This window comes from Argentina silus (assembly GCF_951799395.1).
Source record: "Argentina silus genome assembly, chromosome: 7".
NCBI classification, from domain to species: domain Eukaryota; kingdom Metazoa; phylum Chordata; class Actinopteri; order Argentiniformes; family Argentinidae; genus Argentina; species Argentina silus.
In genome coordinates this window covers 12,956,891-12,976,890 of record NC_139661.1, presented here as the reverse complement: position 1 = coordinate 12,976,890, position 20,000 = coordinate 12,956,891, and the positions used below count along the sequence as shown (strand labels likewise).

The following is a 20,000-nucleotide window of genomic DNA, read 5'->3' as shown; positions in this document are numbered from 1 at the left end:
AGGGAGAGAGGGGAGAGAGGGAGGGGAGAGAGGGAGGGAGGAGAGTGGGAGCGATAGTTCAGGATGGAGGGATGATAGGTGGAGGAGGGGGAGAAGAGAGGGAGGAGGAGGAGAAGAGAGGGATCCGTCCATGGCAGACTGTTACGTAAGGAGATGATCCACTAACTACTTCCTGTGTGACTCGTAGAGCTGGCAGGGAGACAGGAAGTGGGGTGTGGGGATTCCGTCATGGCGTCTGTGCCTCCCTTCTGCCTCCCCTCGTGTGTGTAAGAGAGAGAGACAGACCAACTCTGTGAGCTCATCTCCCTGTTTGGCAGTCGTGTGTGTGTGTGTGTGTGTGTGTGTAACAAGGAGGATGTCACTGTTTCCAGTTCACATGGCAGTGACTCACCCTCCGCTGTGTGTGTGTGTGTGTGTGTGTGTGTGTGTGAGACAAGGCCCTTTAATTAGACACATATTTTGGGAACCTCACTGCTGTAAAGAGAGTTAGTCTCTCTGATGTTATGTGTTCTGGAACTGGGCTGTGTTGCATTAGTGTTTGTCTATCTGTATGAGTGTGTTACAGTACACCGGAAATATTTGGACAGTGACACAATTTTCATAATTTTGGCACCACCACAATGTATTTGAAATGAAACAATCAAGATGCAATTGTAGGGCAGACTTTCAGCTTTAATTCAAGGGGTTGAACAAAAATAACGTATGAAACGTTTAGGAATTGCAACCATTTTTATACACAGACCCCCATTTTCAGGGGCTCAAATGTAATTGGACAAATTAATATTATCATAAATCAAATGTTCATTTTTAATACTTTGTCGAGAATCCTTTGCAGGCAATGACTGCCTGAAGTCTGGAACCCATGGACATCACCAAATGCTCGCTTTTTTAGATGTTTTTTGGCAAAGTCTAACTGACCCCTTAGACTTTGAGGGGTGAACCCTCTGTATTTGCTCTTGTGAAGTCTTCTATAATGATATGCCTACCCCCTGGAGAGTGTTCTTCACTTGGCTGGATGTTGTGAAGGGGTTTTTCTTTAGCATATGAAGGATCCTGCGATCATCCACCACTGTTGTGTTCTGTGGACGTCCAGGCCTTTTTGTGTTGCCGAGCTCACCAGTGCATTCTTTTTCTCAGAATGTACCAAACTGTTGATTTGGCCACTCCTAATGTTGCCGCTATGTCTCTGATGGATTTATTGTTTTTGCAGCTAAGGATGGCCTGTTTCACTTGCATTGAGAGCTCCTTTGACCGCATGTTGTGCGTTCACAGCAACAGCTTCCAAATGCAAATGCCACACTTGGAATCAACTCAGACCTTTTACCTGCTTAATTGATAAAGAAATAACAAAGGAATAGCCCACACCTGTCCATGAAACAGCTTTTGAGTCAATTGTCCAATTACTTTTGGTCCCTTGAAAAAGAAGAAGAAGAAGAAGAACTTTATTTGGCCATGCAATAAATTTTCATCAATTGTAGGAATTTGATACGTGCACCCCCCCCCCCCCCAAGACAACACACGTGCACACCCCCAAGGGAGAACAGAGCTCTGGGCTCTGGGCACAGGGTCAGCCATATTCCAGCGCCCCTGGAGCAGTTAGGGGTTAAGTGCCTTGCTCAAGGGCACAACGGCAGTGGTAGCAGCCTTAGATATGATGCCAGTAACCTTCCAGTTACCAGCTCACATCCGGCTCCCTCCTAGAGTGGGGATCGAACCAGCGACCTCCTGATTGCTGGCCGGCCTCTCTAACCTCTAGGCTACATATAAAAGATCTGTAATTCCTAAACCTTTACACTTTAAGCCTATGTTCATTATATAACTGTAACTTGAATATGCTAAACAGCTGAAATAACAAAAATATATATGGACCTAACTGTATGTCTTAAATATAATGTATTTTCTCTCCCCCCTCTCTCTCTCTCTCCCTCTCCCCCCCTGTCTCTCTCTCCCTCCTTCCCTCCTCCAGATGTACCTCTCTGACCATGGAGTCGACTTCCCGGACCCCTCGCTCCACCTCCCAGGCCTGCCAGCCACGGGCCTAGCCCCCATCGTCTGAACAAACCCCCTACACCTCTCTACCTGCATCCCACCCCTACCCCCCCATCACCCCTACCCCCCCACACAGCCCTCTCCCCTACCCCCCCACCCCCCAACACCCCCACCCCATCCAGGGGACCATGGAGAGCCCTCCTCCGCTGATGGGGGAGACCCTGATCGTCCACCACATCCCTCTGGTCCACTGCCAGGTGCCGGGGGCTCGCCAGGGCGTCTGCGGGGGCTCCCTGAAGAGGAGCAACCCCTTTAGCCCTCCAGAGAACCTGGGGCTCAGCCGAACCACCTCCCTCCCTGAAAGAGACCTGCTCCAGAGGGAGGCACTGCTCTACAGCAGCCTGATCCAGACCGGAGGAGGAGGAGGAAGAGGAGGAGGCAGCACAGCCAGCGACGATTCGTCTTACACCTCCAGTAACTCGGAGGAACAGCCAATCAGCGCTCACACGCTGCCCCGGGTCAAGGCCAGGCCCTACCCCCTGCGACGCAACCCCTTCCTGCTTGCCACGGAGGACGATGAAGAGGAGGAGGAGGAAGAGGAGGAGGACGACGCCCACAACCTCAACGGCTACCTGGAGGACTCCTCCTTCCATCTCCATGGTGACACAAACTCCGCCCTCGACGACGAGGATGATGACAACAACGGGGTGGCGCCGTTCCACCTGCACGACCTGCCGTTCATGCCCGAGCCCTTCCTGCTGCACGGCACCCTGGGTGGAACCACCTCCGACCTCTCCGCCCACCTAGACCTGCTGGGATTGGACGGCAGCCAGCGTCGCCACGGCAGCAGCGGCTCCACCCTCTCCATGGACTGCGGGGAGCAGGAGTGGGGTGAGGAAGAGGAGGAGGAGGAGGATGAAGATCACCCCATGAGGCGTGGGAGGGGCAGCAGCCAGGCCGACTCCTCCTCCACCGGCTCGGCCAATCAGCGCTGCTCCTGCTGCGGCCTGTCCCAGAACTACCCGGAACCCTTCATCGAGGCGTTTCCCGAGGCGTTGTCGGGGGAGTGTGGGCGGGGCTACGCCAGCGACTCCTCCTGCAACAGCTCGGACGGTGTGCTGGTCAACTTCAGCGTCATCTACAACAAGCTGAACAACGGGGTCCCAGGCGCCAAGCCTCTCCCCCCCCCACCGGCCCCCTCAGCCCCCCTGGCCCCCCCCGCTAACCTCAACAGCTCCACGGAGCGCTCCTCCGTGTCCGAGCAGGATGGGGCAGGGCGGGGGGGTGGAGGGGGAGGGGGGGCCTTCTACCTAGACCTCCAAACCTCCCCCACAGAGCCCCCCCAACCCAAACCCCACCACCCCCCCTGCCCCGGGAACACCCTGCCTCTCCTCCAGGACCCCCACCCACACCCCTCCTCCTCCACCTGCACCTGCTCGGTCGAACACCAGGGGGCACTGGACCTGGACGCCAACTGCAACTCCTATCATGTTCAGTCGGGCTCCGCCGGCGACCTCACTTCCTGCCTGCAGAGTCAGGCGCGGCTGGTGGTGGCCACGCAGAACTACTACAAGCTGGTGACCTGTGACCTCTCATCCCAGTCGTCCCCGAGCCCCGCGGGATCCTCCGTCACCAGCTGCTCCGACGAACACAGCAAGGGAAGCCCCACCCCCACGCAGCCCACCGAGTACTACCTGTTCAGAAGAGGGGGAGAGGGGGAGGTGGAAGAGGAGGAGGAGGAGGAGGAGGAGGAGGAGGAAGAGGAGCAGGGAGAGTCAGCAAGGGTAAGTGTCTCGGAGGACAAGAGGCTTGTGTTTATGTTCGGAGTCGCTCTTGTTTTGATTTGAGATAAAAAGTTAAAAAAATTAAAACTGGAGGAAAGTATTCAATGTCAAGTGTGTCTTGTGATCATGTGAAGTCAGTGTGTTCATTTCATCCAACATTCCACTTGAGTTGTTTTGTACCAGAAAGGTGAGAGAGAGGGGGAGAGAGATAAAGAGAGAGAGAGAGAGAGCTGGAAGAGAGAGAGAGAGAGAGAAAGAGAGAGAGACAGAGAGGAAGTGACATGTTTATACAGCAGCAGTTTTGCAGGAAATGAAATGTCTCTGCGTGGTCTGACAGCTGGGAGTATTCCTGGAGACTCTGCCCCAGATCCAGTCCCCTTGCTGTCAGCCGCCCTGAGACAGAATGTGTGTCGACGCTACAAAGACAGGCTCTATTTAGAGCAGGGGTGTCATCCCGGTCCACCGTTGCCGGGGGTTATTTCAGATCTGCACGGCTGCTGTGGATCATAAAGTGATCATAAAGTCAAGCTAACTGGATATGAAAACAGTATATCAATGCTACTGTCTCCAGTTTAGACCCCATAGGCCCACGTTTATAATAAGGTTATAGGTTATAATAAGACTTGAATGACAGAACTAGTCTCACTAGTATTAGCTGTTCCTTAGCTGAGACGAAGACACAGATCATATGCAGGGATGAGCTGGTGTTAAATGCTGGCGTTCACTAATCAAGGTGTTACAGAAATGTAGCCATCCACTCGTATTGTGTTGATAAGACCAGGATTCCACCAGTAGAGGAATCGGAGGACGATTGGAGGACTACCTCCACCAGCCTCCACCAGCCCTTTATTTTATTCTATAATACTGTGTGTGTGTGTATATTAGTGTGTGTGTGTGTGTGTGTGTGTGTGTATTAGTGTGTGTGTGTGTGTGTGTGTGTGTGTGTGTGTGTGTGTGTGTGTGTGTGTGTGTGTGTGTGTGTGTGTGTGTGCTGTTTCTGTTTGTTTGCTCAGGTTTTTTATCTAACCTCTAATCCATCTGTGTCTCTTCCGGCCAGTGTGATGATGACGAAGAGGATGACGAAGAGGAAGATGAAGAGGAGGAGGAGAAGAGGGAGGAGCATCCACAGGGCGCCGCCGGAGGAGGAGGGGGAGGAGCCTCTGTGTCTAGCGTGATCCAGGGACAGGTGTACGTCAATGTCTCCCCTCCCGTGATTGGCCGGGCCATCATCGGGGGTGTGGCCTCTGGGTCCCGCCCCCGTTCCCGTAGCTACGACCGCAACCTGGACAAGTCTCCGCCCCCTCGCCTAGGTTCGTTGGAGCGCATGCTGAGCTGTCCAATCGGGCTCAGCGACGGTGCCGCCCAGGCTACGCCCCCTCCGCCACGGGTCACTTCCTTCGCAGAGATTGCCAGGAGCAAGAGACGGAACGGCTCGGGGGGGTCCCCCTCTCTGAGGACGGGGGGGGCGGGGGGGGACCCCTTCTCCTCCACACACTCGGCCCACTCCCACTCCTCGGCCGACTTCTCCCCCATCCTGGAGCAGCTTGGCAGGTGTCCGAGCCTCGGCCCCCTCCCAGGCACCTTCACACGCTGCTACAGCCAGGGCAACGTGGAGAGCCACTCCCTGGGCCTGGGGGCCAGAGAGACACGCTCCAAGGCTGAAGGTGAGAGCCTCTCCTGGGGGAGGGAGGTGAGAGGGAGGGGGTGGATGCAGACACCTTCAGCTGTTTTGTGTGTGAGTTCTAAGGGGCAATCTGGGATTGGTATATACATTTTTTTACTTTTAAATGAATGTTTACATAGCCATTGATTCTTAGAGAATATAACTTATAAATGTTTCTAGTATAGGTAAAACTATCAATTTGATCTCATGGACTGTCAGTGCTTGCATCCACAGCACAGTCTATGAATTTGAGCCCCAAGTTTTTTTTGTTTACTAAAAAAGTGGTGGTAGGATGACCGCTTTGTTGTTGTTTGAATCCCAGATTGTCCCTTTAAGAAATGTCAAGTTTGCTTTGAAGAGTAACAGGCCAAGGCTGTGCCAGTATGACAGTAAATCAATAATCTAATATTACAATACATGTAGGCTGAGTGTAAGTAGTGCTTCCTTCCTATGTCATAAGGTCAGAGGTCAACGGTTGTACCTGTCTGGTTGATCATTGATAACTGTAGTGACGTCGTGTGTGATAGTGTAAGTGTGTGTGCTCCTTGACACCTAACCAGACTGGCACCATACTGAATGACTTTGCTGTAGTCATCTCCTAGTCTTCTGTTGACGCTTGAGGAAAACAGGACCAGAAGAAAGAGCCGGGCTGGGACGGCCTGTATGTGTGTTAGCCTGTTAGCCTGTATGTGTGTTAGCCTGTTAACCTGTATGTGTGTTAGCCTGTTAGCCTGTATGTGTGTTAGCCTGTATGTGTGTTAGCCTGTTAGCCTGTTAGCCTGTATGTGTGTTAGCCTGTTAGCCTGTATGTGTGTTAGCCTGTTAGCAAATACAAATATGAGATTAAACATTCAAACACGCCCCCGGAATGGGTGGGCAAGACGCACGTTTGGCTGGGCTGAGCCCACCCCTGCCCATAGCCACCACCAGCCTTGTGTGTGAGGACAGGTGATGATTTGTACCCAACAATAGCCTGGTATGACTTAGGTATGCGTGTGTGTGTGTGTGTGTGTGTGTGTGTGTGTGTGTGTGTGTGTGTGTGTGTGTGTGTGTGTGTGTGTGTGTGTGTGTGTGTGTGTGTGTGTGAGAGAGAGTGAGAGAGTGAGAGCGCGAGCATGAGTGTGCATGTGTGTACATGTATGTGGGGATATCTGTATCTGTAACAGTACTAGCTATGTAAGAACACATGTGGTGATATCTATATTTATATGAACAGTAGCAGCAACAGTTTCAGTAACTCATCTCATTTGAGAGAGAAAGAGAGAGAGAGAGTTGACAGTATCTGTTGTATTACAGTATGCTGTAAAACTTGCTGTATGTAGAGGGACTTCCCTGAAAGAGAGAGAGAGGGAGAGAGAGGGAGAGACCATGATAGAGAGAGACAAGAGATGAGAGAAAGAACAAGAAAGGGAAAGAAAAACAGGCACACACACACACACACACACACACACACACACACACACCACCACCACCACCACCACCACCACCCTGTGTGTCTACTAATAACAACACACTCGTCCTTGGCTCCAGGCCGTCGGAACGCTTGGAATTCCAGTGAGACTGCTCCGGAACATTAAGTGTCTGAGGATTCTGAATGGAATGTCCTGTTTCCCCAGCTGTGCTTAGGGAAGATGAGAGGGACAGAGAGAGAGCGGCTGTAAGGTTCAGCTGGTAGAGGATGTGTCTGCTGAGGAGCCCTCTAGGGGGTGCTGTGCTGGTAACAGTTAGTCTCAGCTGGTATCCATGCACGTAGATAATAGGTGAGGAGGGAGAGGGAGAGGTTGTTAGAGAGAGAGAGAGAGAGAGAGTGAGAGAGAGAAAAAAGAGAGAGGGAGAGAGAGAAGAAAGAGAGGGAGTGGTTGGTAGAGAGAGAGAGGGCTGAGAGAGGCAGTGTTATTTTCTTATGTTATTATCTTATTTCAGTCATGGGCGTCCCTGGCCCTGCTACAGTGGCTCCACACTGCCTTTGGTGGCAGAGAGACGTCACTGCACCCATGTCAATGCTGCCTCGTGTGGTAGAAAGGTGTAACTGTACCCAGGTCAATGCTGCCTCGTGTGGTGGAGAGTTGTCACTGCACTACCTCCACTGACATCTGAGGGCCTGAGCATGTGAGACAAACAGCTTGCGCAATGTCATCTACGTCACACACACCCCCGTGGCTCACGCAGCGGCTGGATCGAGCAACACACATACACACACACTCCCTACCACGCTGAGAGCTCACACACACTGAAATATACAGACACTGACAACGAGAAGAGGCACAGACATGGGCTGGTTTACCCTCTGGTGTTTCTGCAGTGGGACTGAGTGACGCAGTATCTCCAGGTCTACTCTCCCTGTGTGTGTGTGTGTGTGTGTGTGTGTGTGTGTGTGTGTGTTTCAGTGGGTGTGTGTGTGTCTAGGTCTGTGTGTGTCAGTGTGTGTGTGTGTGTGTGTGTGTGTGTGTGTGTGTGTGTGTGTGTGTGTGTGTGTGTTCCTGTCACAGTACACCCTCTTGCTGGGCCATGGCTGTTTGTGACAAGGACTGTTGACTGTCTCTGAGTCATGACGGGGCATGCTTGTGTTTCTCTCTCCAGTGAGTGTGTGTGTGTGCGTGTGTGTGTGTGCGTGTGTGTGTGTTTGTGTGTGTGTGTGTGTGTGTGTGTGTGTGTGTGTGTATGTATCTGCACTCTAGTCTCCACTCTAATGTGGTTGTTCAGGCTAGCTAGCTCCTAGCTGCAGATTGAATTAGCTCTTATCTGGAGATGTTGTTTTATCAGGGTTTTAAATATGTTTGGAGAGAGGGATGGGGGAGAGAGGGATGGGCAGAGAGAGGGATGGGGGAGAGAGGGATGGGAGAGAGAGGGACGGGGGAGAGAGGGATGGGGGAGAGAGGGACGGGGGAGAGAGGGATGGGGGAGAGAGGGATAAGGAGAGAGGGACGAGGAGAGAGCTAAAATGGAGAAATGTGCCATCTGGAAATGCTAACCTTTCCTGACCTTGTTTCTCTGTCTTCCCTACCTTTTCTTCTCTCCCCCTTTCTCTTTCGTTGTCTTTCTCTCTATCTCTATCCTCTACCCACCCTCCCTCCCTTCCTCCCTCTCTCCCACCCAGGGGGTCTGTGCTGTTCGTCTGAGGGCCGGCCAGGGGTGTTGCGCTACAGTAAGGACCAGCGTCCCACCTCCCTCCCCATCCAGCCCTTCACCTTCCACCACCAGCTCTCCAGCAAGGCCCAGCCCCAGGCCCTGCTGCCCCTGCTGACAGGCTACGTCCCGGGGATGCAGCAGGCCCGGGCTGCCCCTGGCTCTGGAGGTCTGGAGGGGGCGGACGACGCTGACGCAGCCGAGGACATGCACCGTTGCCTGGGCATGGGGACGGCTGTGGCCCCCCCGGGCTCGGTCCGGCCCTCCCCGCTGGGCAGCTACTCCCCCGTGCGCCTCCAGGGGGCGCTGAGCTCCGGGACCTGCTCTACCTGCACCCCCAGCCCCCAGCCCCCCCGCAGCCTGTCCTGCCCCCTCTCGGCCGGCCTCATGACCCTCCACACGCCCCCCCTGCCCCCCACCCCTCCGCCTGCCCCCCTGGGTGTGAAGAGGGGGGCTGTGCCCCCCATGCTGCCGCCTGTACAGGCTCACTGCTACCACCGGGGGGCGCTGCCCGCCCTGCCCACTCTGCCTAGCGACAGCCTCAGTCCTCTGGGTCACATGGACGCCTCTGCCCCCCTGGAGGCCAGCCAGGGAGCAGGACCCCGGACGCACCATGGTAGGTGTCCTAGCAGATGCCTGTGTTGGTCCAATAGGCCTGTGTCCCGTGTTTTGGTTCGGTTTGGTTCTGTTTATTTTGTCCTGACTTTTTTTCAGCATGCACACACACACACACACACACACACACACACACACACACACACACACACACACACAGGAGGCAGAGATGGAGCTGGTACCCCCCCCCCCCCCCCCCCCATGTTTTCTGTATGTATCTGCTTCTGTTTTCTGTTTTCTATCCTTCCTTATTTTCTTTCCTTATTTCCTTTCCTTATGTCCTTATTTCCTCTTCTTTGTCTTCTGTTGGACCTCAGTGACTTGTTGGCAGCCTTTGGTCTCCTCACCTCTGATAGGTAGAGCTGGTTGATGATTACAATAATTAGACGTCATTTAGATACTCTAACTTTAGAGCCTTGTCTTTAGCATGACCCTTGACTTGACTTAAACACTCATAACCGTACATAACACATTCATAAGCCTACATAACACATTCATAAGCCTACATACAGTAACACACTCATAAGCCTACATAACACATTCATAAACCTACATACAGTAACAACTTTATTGTCCCTCTGAGGATGGACGGCATATTTCAACAGTGCCCTGTGTAAGTAATGGGACAGTGCCCTGTGTAAGTAATGGGACAGTGCCCTGTGTAAGTAATGGGACAGTGAAGCAAGTTTTCTTCTTTTGGCTCTACACTCCAAAAGATTAGATTTGAAATCAGACAATTACTATGTAGAGAGATTTATAGCTTTTTTATACTAAGTAGAGATTTATAGCTTTTATTTGATGGTATTTGTGTACATATTGGTTTCACCATTCAGAAATTACAACACTTTTTATTCATAGTCCCCCTGTTTCAGGGTATCCGAAAGTGATGGGACAGACTGTATATACTGTTTGACTACTGTGGTATATATTGTTATTTATCCTTTATTTAGTCCCTCTATATACAATGGACACTGTCAACTCTCCTGACTCTCTCTAACTCTCTCTCTCTCTCTCTCTCTCTCTTTTCACTGTCTTCAAATCCATCATCCCTGTCATGAACACTTATTCCTTCCCTCTCTCTCTCTCTCTTCTACCTCTCTCTGTCATCAAACTCCTCTTTTCTTCTGTCCATCTCTCTTCAAATGTTTCTGTACGTCTCCCCCCTTCCCTTCTCTCTCTATATATCTCTCTTCACCCCCTCTCTTTGTCTGTGTCATGTCTTTGTGCCCCCTCCCCCTCCACCCCCCCCTCCCCCTCCCTCCACCCCCTCCCCCGCTCCCTCCCTCCCTCCTCCCACTCCCCCCTCCACAGTACATCATCTCTCTCCTCAGGCTCTGAAATGGAGGGAATATCGCCGTAGAAACCCCCTGGGACTGGAGAGGGTCTCTGGAGGCGTGTCCTCAGGGGGCATGTCCTCAGGGGGCGTGTCCTCGGCGGCGGCCCCCCTGTTAGGCCGTAGGGGCGGGGGGGCAAGAACCACCCGTAGGAACGTCTTTGACTTCCCCCCGGCCTCCAGTCACAGCCTGGGCCGCCTCAACGGTGCTTTACCTGTCTGTGTGTGTGTGTGTGTGTGTGTGTGTGTGTGTGTGTGTGTCTATGAAGCTGTGTGTGTGTGTGCACAGGTGTGTGTGTGTGTATGTGTGTGTGTGTGTGTCTATGAAGCTGTGTGTGTGTGCACAGGTGTGTGTGTGTGCTTGGGCTGCTGTGTATGTGTGTAGATGAGTTTGCCCTTACACAGCATCTTTGTGTCGATGAGTGTGTTTTGTATGTGTGTGGTTACTCATCATCTGTGTGTGTGTGTGTGTGTGTGTGTGTGTGTGTGTGTGTGTGTGTGTGTTCTCAGGCCAGTCAGTGAAGCAGCTGCAGCAGTACTACAGTGACTTCCTCCCAGACTACTTCTCTCTGGCGGAGCGCCCCCCGGAGGAGTTCTGCCTCTCCCCTGACGCCTCCTCCTCCTCTTCCTCCACCTCTTCCTCACACTCACACGTCTCTGTAGACCTGCAGCAGAAGAGAGGTGTGTGTGTGTGTGTGTGTGTGTGTGTGTGTGTGTGTGTGTGTGTGTGTGTGTGTGAGAGTGTGTGTGTGTGTGAGTGAGTGTGTGTGTGTGTATAATCTGTTCATGTTGCGGCAGTTTGTGTGGAGTACCCCTTCATCTCTCATCTCCCTCTCTCCCTCCCTCCTTCTCCCTCTCCCTCTCTCTCCCCCCTCTCTCTCTCTCTCCCTCCCCCCCTCTCTCTCTCTCTCTCTCACTCCCCCCCCTCTCTCTCTGACTGCGTGGGAGTCTCCTGGTCTTTGATCTCTTAACTGGATGTCCTTCAAACATGACCCATTTGAACACTTCTAATATTTAAGGCTAGTGAGTGGTGTGTGTGTGTGAGTGTGCATATTAGAGGTGTAACTATTTCACTCCCTCTCCACCTTCCAGCCTAAATGTGAAGAATCAAACGCAGGAACGTCTGAAGAACCAAATGACGGCACACAGAGAGGGTGATAGAATATAGCCCGAAGGCGTATTTAATAATAACAAATAGGGAGAGGGGTAGGGGAGAGAAGGATAATCCAAGGGGGGGGGTCATCGGGGTCCGGTCCAGGGTTCGTTAATAGGAGATCCAGTAGCTGAGAGGGGTCGGGGAGAGAATGATAATCCAAGGGGTCGTCGGGGTCCGGTCCGGGGTTCAGTAACGGGGAGTCCAGTAGCAGAGAGGGGTAGGGGTAGGTTCCGTGAAAGGGATAAACAAGGGAGTCCAAGGGAGACGAGGGTTCTGGAGGGGCACAAGAGAACAAGGTGAGTCACAAGGGAAAAGACCAGACACAAGGAAGAGCTAGGATACTCAGGAGGGCTAGAAGCGTCTGCGGGTCCCGTGGACAGGTTTACCGTATACAGGTATACAGTACGATCTGGAGAACTGTAGTGGAGTTCAGGCAGGGTTTTTGTAGGGAGGTGATTGCCAATGATTTGCAGGTGTGCTGATGGGTGATAGTGAACAGGTGCGTTGCGGACTGGGGGCTGGGCGCTCCAGCGATGATCGCCGTGGCCTCGAGGTGGTGCCAGAGGGTTGGTTAGGGGGAGGGACTGTAACACAAACACCACTAAGTATGTTGATGATATGTTCCATACTTGGTGTGTACTGAGTTCATATCTATGTATCTAGCAGAGGAGGCTGATGGAGGCAGAAATCGGAGGATGGGCCCATTGTTATGCCGGGCCTGTCCTCCAATTTCTACCTCCACCAGCCTCCCCTGCTAGGGGGATGAAGAATCGCTCTCTGTACTACGACGCAGTGGTGAGGTTGGCCATTGGGGCCTTATCATGTATCATTGTTGAAAGAATGTGTGATGAGCTTTGTAGATAGAAGAGAAGAGAAGAGAAGAGAAGAGGAGGATTACCATAAGATGAAAGAGAGTGACTTCAGCTGGTGTTAGGACACTTACTGCCGAGACCATGTTTGACAGTGAAGAGCTTCAACCACCTCTCTCTCTCTGTCTCCCTCTCCCTCTCCCTCCCCCCTCCCCTCTCAGGTTTAGTGAAAGCCATCAACACAGCTGTGGATCTGATCGTGGCTCACTTTGGTACGAGTCGGGATCCTGACGTCAAGGTAACGTCCTCTCTCCTCTCTCACCATGTCTACAGAAGACGCTTTTAAAAACATGTCAACTGTAAGTCTCTCTTTCTATGCCTTAACCTCTTTCTTCTCCTTTTTTACTCTCTTTCTTTTACTCATCTTTCTTCCACCTTCTCTTCTCTTGCTCTGCCTCTTCCCCCTCTTCTTGCTCTCCCTCTCCCCCGTTCTTTCTCTAACTCCCGCTCTGTCTTTCTCTTGCTTCCCCTCGCATCCCCACTTTCTCACTCTCTTGCTCTCTACCCCCTTCCCTTAATGTCTCCCTCTTCCCCCTGTTCTTGCTAAACCCCCCCTCTCCCCCTCCTCCCTCCTCCCTCCACCCCCCTCCTCCCTCCCCCCCTCCCCTTCCGCCCTCCCAGGCTAAGCTGGGGAACAGCTGGGTGAGTCCTAACGTAGGCCACCTGATCCTGAAGTACCTGTGTCCAGCCCTCAGGGAGGTCCTGCAGGACGGGCTGAAGGCCTACGTTCTGGACCTCATCATTGGACAGCGCCGCAACCAGCCCTGGAGCCTGGTGGAGGCATCCACACAGTTAGGTATGGAGGTCAGAGGTCAGAGGTCAGAGGTTAGAGGTTAGAGGTCAGAGGTCAACCAGTCCTGGAGCCTGGTGGAGGCATCCACACAGCTAGGTATGGAGGTCAGAGTTCAGAGGTTAGAGGTTAGAGGTCAGAGGTCAACCAGCCCTGGTGCCTGGTGGAGGCATCCACACAGCTAGGTATGGTGATGATGAAGAACAAAAAGATGATGATGGTGATGATGATGATGATGATAGTGATGATGATGATGATGAAATTTGAGGGTGAAGGGCACTCAGCACTCCCTTAAAATGCAGTGTCGGTATGTGGGAGTTTAGTCCTGGTCTCACCCCCCCCCCCCCCCCCCAGGTCCGTCCACTAGAGCGCTCCATGGCCTGGTCTCTAAGGTGTCCCAGTACTCCCAGATCACCAGTCACAGCATGCGGCTCAACTCATTCATCTTCGGCCTGCTCAAGTAAGTCGCTCTACACCTCCCTCTCACCTTCTCTCCATCACAGCTGTTCTCTTCTCTACCTCCTTCTCACTTTCTCTCCGTCACACAACCTCCTTTTCTCTTCTCTACCTCCTTCCCTCTTCTCTACCTTCTCCTCTTCTCTCCATCACACCACTGTTCTTAAGTCTTCTCCCCAGAAGCGTTGGTTCTAACGGACAAAACTCAGTTTAATTTCCCTTTGAAATGTGACTGAAGCAGAGAGGAGAGAGAGAGAGAGAGAGAGAGAGAGAGAGAGAGAGAGAGAGAGAGTGACTGAAGCAGGGAGGATAGAGAGAGAGAGAGAGTGACTGAAGCAGAGAGAGAGAGAGAGAGAGTGACTGAAGCAGATCAAGGCTGTGTACGCGCTGAGGGACTGAAGCTGCCCATCACCATGAGGCTGTGACTGGAATAAGAATTCACTATGCACCAAATAGAAGAGATAGAATATTCAGTCAAAAACGAGAAAGAAGGAAGTTTGTGGGATAAATCCTGCATTGTACGAAGGATAATCTATTCTGGAGCATCATCTGTTGAAGATGATTGGTAGTCTCAGATTAAGATTAGGCTTAATCTGTGTCTGGGAAACCAGCCGTAGAGACAAATAATTACTCATGGATTCCTGGTGTTGTAAATATGTCTGTGAACAGTGCTGCTCAGGGGAGGCTGGTGGAGCTAGAAATCGGAGGACAGGCTCGTTGTAATGCATGGAACGGAATGAGGAATAGTAAACATGAAAATTTGTTTGACACCATTAATTATTCCGTTCCATGTATTACAATGAGCCCGTCCTCTGATTTCTGCCTCCACCAGCCTCCTCTGGCCTCCACCCTCCAACTCCGTCTCTCTCTCTCTCTCTCCACACACTCACACACACACACACACACACACACACACACACACACACACACACACACACACACACACACACACACACACACACACACACACACACACTCAGACTGGGCTTTGATCATGTTCTCTGGAGATTCAGTTAGCGGAGATGTGAATCTGGAATAATGTGAGTGCGGAGCTGACTATACTCTGCATCCTGCTGGCTCCTGTAGTTTATGGGTTGTCGTTGTTGTTGTTGTTTTGCCATATGCTTGTTGGCTCTCTGGGTTAACTGACTAATAACTGACAGAATAACTGACTCTCCTCTCCTCTCTGTTCTAGCTTGCGATCTTTGGAGTTCTGGTTCAATCATCTCTACACACATGAAGGTACGATCACCTATGATGTCATCTCTAGTCCTGTTCTTTAACCTTTAGTCCTGTTCTTTAACCTTTAGTCCTGTTCTTTAACCTGAGTCCTGTTCTGTAACCTGAGTCCTGTTCTTTAACCTATGTCCTGTTCTTTAACCTTTAGTCCTGTTCTTTAACCTTTAGTCCTGTTCTTTAATCTGAGTCCTGTTCTTTAACCTGAGTCCTGTTCTTTAACCTGAGTCCTGTTCTTTAACCTGAGTCCTGTTCTTTAACCTATGTCCTGTTCTTTAACCTTTAGTCCTGTTCTTTAACCTTTAGTCCTGCTCTTTAATCTGAGTCCTGTTCTTTAACCTGAGTCCTGTTCTTTAACCTGAGTCCTGTCCTTTCATTCAGAACACTACTGCTTCTCTCAGTCTAATCTAAATTAACTTCCATGCTCCTCTCTGCCTGTCCGTCCCTCAGACATCATAGCGGCCCACTACCATCCCTGGGGTTTCCTGCCGCTGTCGCAGGGGCCGTGCCAGCCTCTGTTGGAGGAGCTCCTCCTCCTCCTGCAGCCTCTGTCGCTCCTTCCCTTCGACCTGGACCTCCTCTTCCAGCCCCGCCTCCTGCAGGAGAGCCAGGAGCACCTCCGACGCAAGGAGCAGCTCTGTCACGCCCGGCAGGACCTCGACCAATCAGCTCGCTCCACCTTCCAGCTGATGAGGGGGTGGAGCACTACCGTGGCTGAAGGGGTGGGACCTAAAGGCGAAGGGGGGGCGGGGAAGAGAGAGAGGGCGGGGCTGAGACGGGAAGGCACGTGGCCGAGGATGGAAGGGGCGGGGTCCAGGAGGGAGGGGCTGAGGATGGAGCTGAGGAGGGAAGGGGGGGCGGGGATGGAGAGTGTGGGGGCGACGGAGGTGGGGGGGGGGTTCGCCAACCTGTGGAGGGAGAGGGGGGCAGGGGGGCCCAGAGCCAAGGGAGTGGGGGGGGAAGGGGAGTACGGAGAGAAGGAGAGGAGGAGGGAGAGAGAGAGGGATCCGTCGGCGGAGGAAGGTCGTCAGAGGCAGGACCGGCAGGCGGGCTGGTGGTACCAGCTCATGCAGTCCTCGCAGGTCTACATCGACACCTCTGCCCAGGGGTCAAAGTTCGTCAAGAGCGAGAAGAGGAAGAAGTCTGCGGAGCGGCGACAGAGCCAGCTCCCGCCCCCCAGGGAGGGAGTGGTGGAAGGGGCGGAGTCTAGTCAGGAAGGGGAGGAGCTTCGGGGAAGAACCAGGAAGAGCAGCAGCGGCAGCTCCAGTGGGGGGGACTCGGCGGGGGTGGGGTCGGGATCCAGGGGACGGCCCTCCTGGATGGGCAGCCCTCCAGAGTCGGTCCTCAGCCAGGAGAAGGAGGTGGCACCTCCAGGACCTCCAGGGCCTCAGGGGGCAGCAGCCCAGCCTGTCCCCCAGGAGGAGGGCTCCTCGCCGGGCCTCTCTCAGGGCATGCGCTGGGGCAGGCTGTTTGGGTCCAGCATGGGCTCGTCCCGGGCTGAGGGAGCGGAGCAGAGGCCGGCCAAGACTCAGAGGAGCAGGTGAGGCTTCCACAGGTAGAAAGGAAACTCAGAGGAGCAGGTGAGGCTTCCACAGGTAGAAAGGAGACCAGTAGTACTCACATAGGTAGAGAGTAGACCAGTAGTAGTCACACAGGTAGAGAACCTGTTAAACCTGAGTTAAACATGAGGTAACATAGTCTTCAGATAGTTTGTCATCATGTCAGAAATCATTACAAGCTAACATCTATTGTTCAGTGAGAGAATTCTATGTTGTCCTATGGGAGAAATGTCATATCTATATTGTGTTTTTCATTGAAACCCTAAACATTGAAACATTGGTTTAATAAATAATTAGCATCAGAGCAAGAATGTGCGTCTCTCTTTCTATGTTTTAAGTTTCACCCGCCAGCCGGCACCTCACCAGACTATGATGGGTGTTTTCTTGCTATTTCGATATTTTAGATATCAAGAATACAAGGAACTTTTCAGATGAGTTTTCCTTTTGCTCTGTTTGTCCCTCCCAGGCTGCCCTCTGGTTGGCTGAGCCTGGACATGTCAGTGCTGGACCTCGTCGCCCAGACAATGGGGGCAGGGGCAGGGAAGAGGGCGGAGCTTCCTGCTCCTCCCACTCAGAACCAAACGCCTCCTCCACCACCGCCAGCACAAGAGACCGACACCGGACACCCTGCGTCATGGTGCGCTAACATGCTAGCCAGCTAACACACTGGTCAGCTAACACGCTAGCCAGCTAGCCTAGAGATAGCCTGCACCATGGTACGCTAACATGCTAGTCAGCTAACACGCTAGTCAGTTAACACGCTAACCAGCTAACACGCTAACAGGCTAGTCAGCTAGCCTAGAGATACAGTGTAGTCTAGAGATAGCCTGTAGTCTTTGGCTGGGTACCAATAGTTGTAATTAGCTTCCTTGTCTTATCTCCTTCCCTTGTCTCCTTTCCTTCATCAACACTGAAGGACTTGACAGGTGCAAGTATAAGTATAATCTCTAAGTCAAGTGTAATGCTCACACCTCTCCTCTCCTTCTCCCTCTCTCTCTCTCTTCCTTTCTCTCTCCCTCTCTCCCCCCATCTCTCTTTCCCTCTCTCTCCCTCCCTGTCCCCCATCCCTCCATCAGTGAGGTGCGGGCCCTGTGTCACCACATCGCCACCGAGCCGGGTCAGCTGAGCTTCCATAAGGGTGACGTCCTGCGTGTTGTGACTCGGGCCAACCCAGACTGGCTGCTCTGCTCCCTGGGGGCCAGCCGAGGCCTGGTGCCCATCATCTACGTCACCCTCCACGGCCTGGACGACAGCCTGGGGCCCCAGGGACCACACTGAACCCACAGGCCTTGGGGAGGGCAGGGGGCCGGGGGCTGGGGGAGCCAGGGAGCCAGGGGCATGGAAGGCCGGAGGGGCTGGGGGCCAGAGGGGCTGGGGGAGCCAGGGGGTCTGGGAGGTCAGGGGAGTCAGGGGGGTCAGGGGGCAGGGGTGTGAAGAGAGAAGTAAGACCAACAGGAAAGGGTAGCGAGAGCCACTGGATGTTGGATACGAGACTCAATGGAGGAGCTGCTGATGCTACACAACACACACACAGAGGAAGACTCAGACACACACACACAAACACACATTTATGTACATATACTCACAGGCAAGCATGCACACACAGACACACACACGTCCACACATGCATGTACAGTACATTTACTCAAGCATGCATGCATCCAAAGACAATACAGGATAAGACAAGATATAGACACACACACACACACACACACACATTGTAAGGAGTGAGTGCCTCCTCTGATTTGTCTGTCTGACTGTCTGTCCGTGCTTAACCTTTAACAGATGGGACAAGGCTAGCAGAGGACTACTACAACTGATGATAACCACATTATATATACCATGCCTAGCTGTGCTTTACCATGCTCTGAGTATGCTACCATTCACCTAGCTGTGCCACACTTTGAATGCAATGCTAAGCTAATGCTAGTCACCAGAGATGTACCCACACTGAATAAGGCTCTGCTCAGAGACCCCCTGCTTTGTAGTAGGATGTTAGTACCAGAGTAGTTTTGTTACAAAAATAAGAAAATAAATAAATAAATAGAATTCAGTCAATTATACACATGTAACCTACTGTATGTTGTCCGACGTGCATGGGGTTCAAGGAAAAGTCAGAGGTCGTCGGGCCATCCCCATGATGCTCTCTGATCATGGCTTTTCCCAGCTGTCTCATCTCACACCATGTGACATAAATAGTCAACAACCAACGGAGACCCGGTATGAGCTTACTTCATCTCTGATTGGTCGCCCGTGGATGCTCGTCGCCATGGTAACGCAAGTGTTTGGAAAGACCGGCAGACCGGACTGAATTCCTGACACCGATGGACGAGCCAATGAACTCTCTCTCACTCCGTCCTCATCATGGGATAAACGGACCTATCACTGTAGGCGGAGCAGAAAGGAGGGCGGAGCCTGGCGTAGTGCATGTAACCTAGCGACAACGTTTTGTGTCTTTTACCCCCCCATCCCCCCATCCCCTCCAACCTCCTTCACCACTGTCCTGACCCAAATCTGCCCCCCCCTTCCCCCCCACAGCTTGTGGAGAGGACATTTTAGCGCTGGTACAGACGAACCCAAGTGAAGCTAAAAACTACTAGCTTTGAGCTGTACATGTGTACATGTTTATCTATAATACCTAACGTACATGCACGTTAGGTATGATAGATGTGACCTACACACCTGTGGGTTCCATTTATTTATTGACCTATCATGTTATTTATTGGCAAGGAAAGCGTGTGATTGGACAGAAGGGAAGGATGTCCAATGAGACAGAGCTGAGCTTTGGAGGTCTTCCTCTCCAGCCACTGGGTCTTTATGAATGTGTTGGTGGACCCTCAACATGGCCGCCTCTATAATGCCCCCCGGGGCTCTTCTAAAGAAACGATAGCGTTTTAAAGTTAAATAACACTTCAAATGATTCTGATTTGTGGAATGTTGTGAGAAACAGAGTGATGTTCTCGTCTGTATGCCTTAACGAGCTTAACAAGGGATGTGCTTAATGAGAGACGTGCTTAACGAGGGACTCGAGGGAGAACGGCCCAGTCAGACTCACCGCGCCCCGGTCGCGTCGGCCACGGTCCAGACAGGATGTTGTATAGACGCTATGGTTCGTCCAACCAGTCGTTTTGCCACGGGTTGTGTCCATAGAGATCCTCATTGACCACTAGGGAGAATTTTTTGGGAATAGAGAGAGTATATGGATATTTTTGTGGGTTGGAACAGAACCCAAACACCTTTCTGTGGTGTCTATGTGGGCATGTTCTAGTTAGTGCTTGTGACCTCCTGTGACGTCCAGGCTTAACATGTGGCCTTAGGTTCTGGTGAGGATCAGTGTGTTAAATAGAGCTGAGACCCCGTTCACACAGGTCATCCATTTTCAGTTGTGTAATGTGAATGTAAGAGTCAGATAAAGTCCTAGATC

The 20,000-nt window shown here is 52.3% G+C and overlaps 1 protein-coding gene across 1 annotated transcript; it reads left to right on the top strand.

The window, feature by feature from the left end:
* Positions 1 to 2,177: 2,177 nt before the first annotated feature.
* rusc2 (RUN and SH3 domain containing 2) lies at positions 2,178 to 17,855 on the top strand (the record flags this gene model as incomplete). Its single annotated transcript, XM_083673751.1, has 12 exons — positions 2,178 to 3,773; positions 4,831 to 5,437; positions 8,534 to 9,178; positions 10,489 to 10,716; positions 11,021 to 11,191; positions 12,697 to 12,773; positions 13,157 to 13,331; positions 13,680 to 13,785; positions 14,977 to 15,023; positions 15,468 to 16,557; positions 17,043 to 17,213; positions 17,653 to 17,855. 12 exons carry the CDS (start codon positions 2,178 to 2,180, stop codon positions 17,852 to 17,854), a joined length of 5,115 nt encoding a protein of 1,704 aa, XP_083529877.1. The 3' UTR covers position 17,855.
* Between the last annotated feature and the right edge of the window lie 2,145 nt (positions 17,856 to 20,000).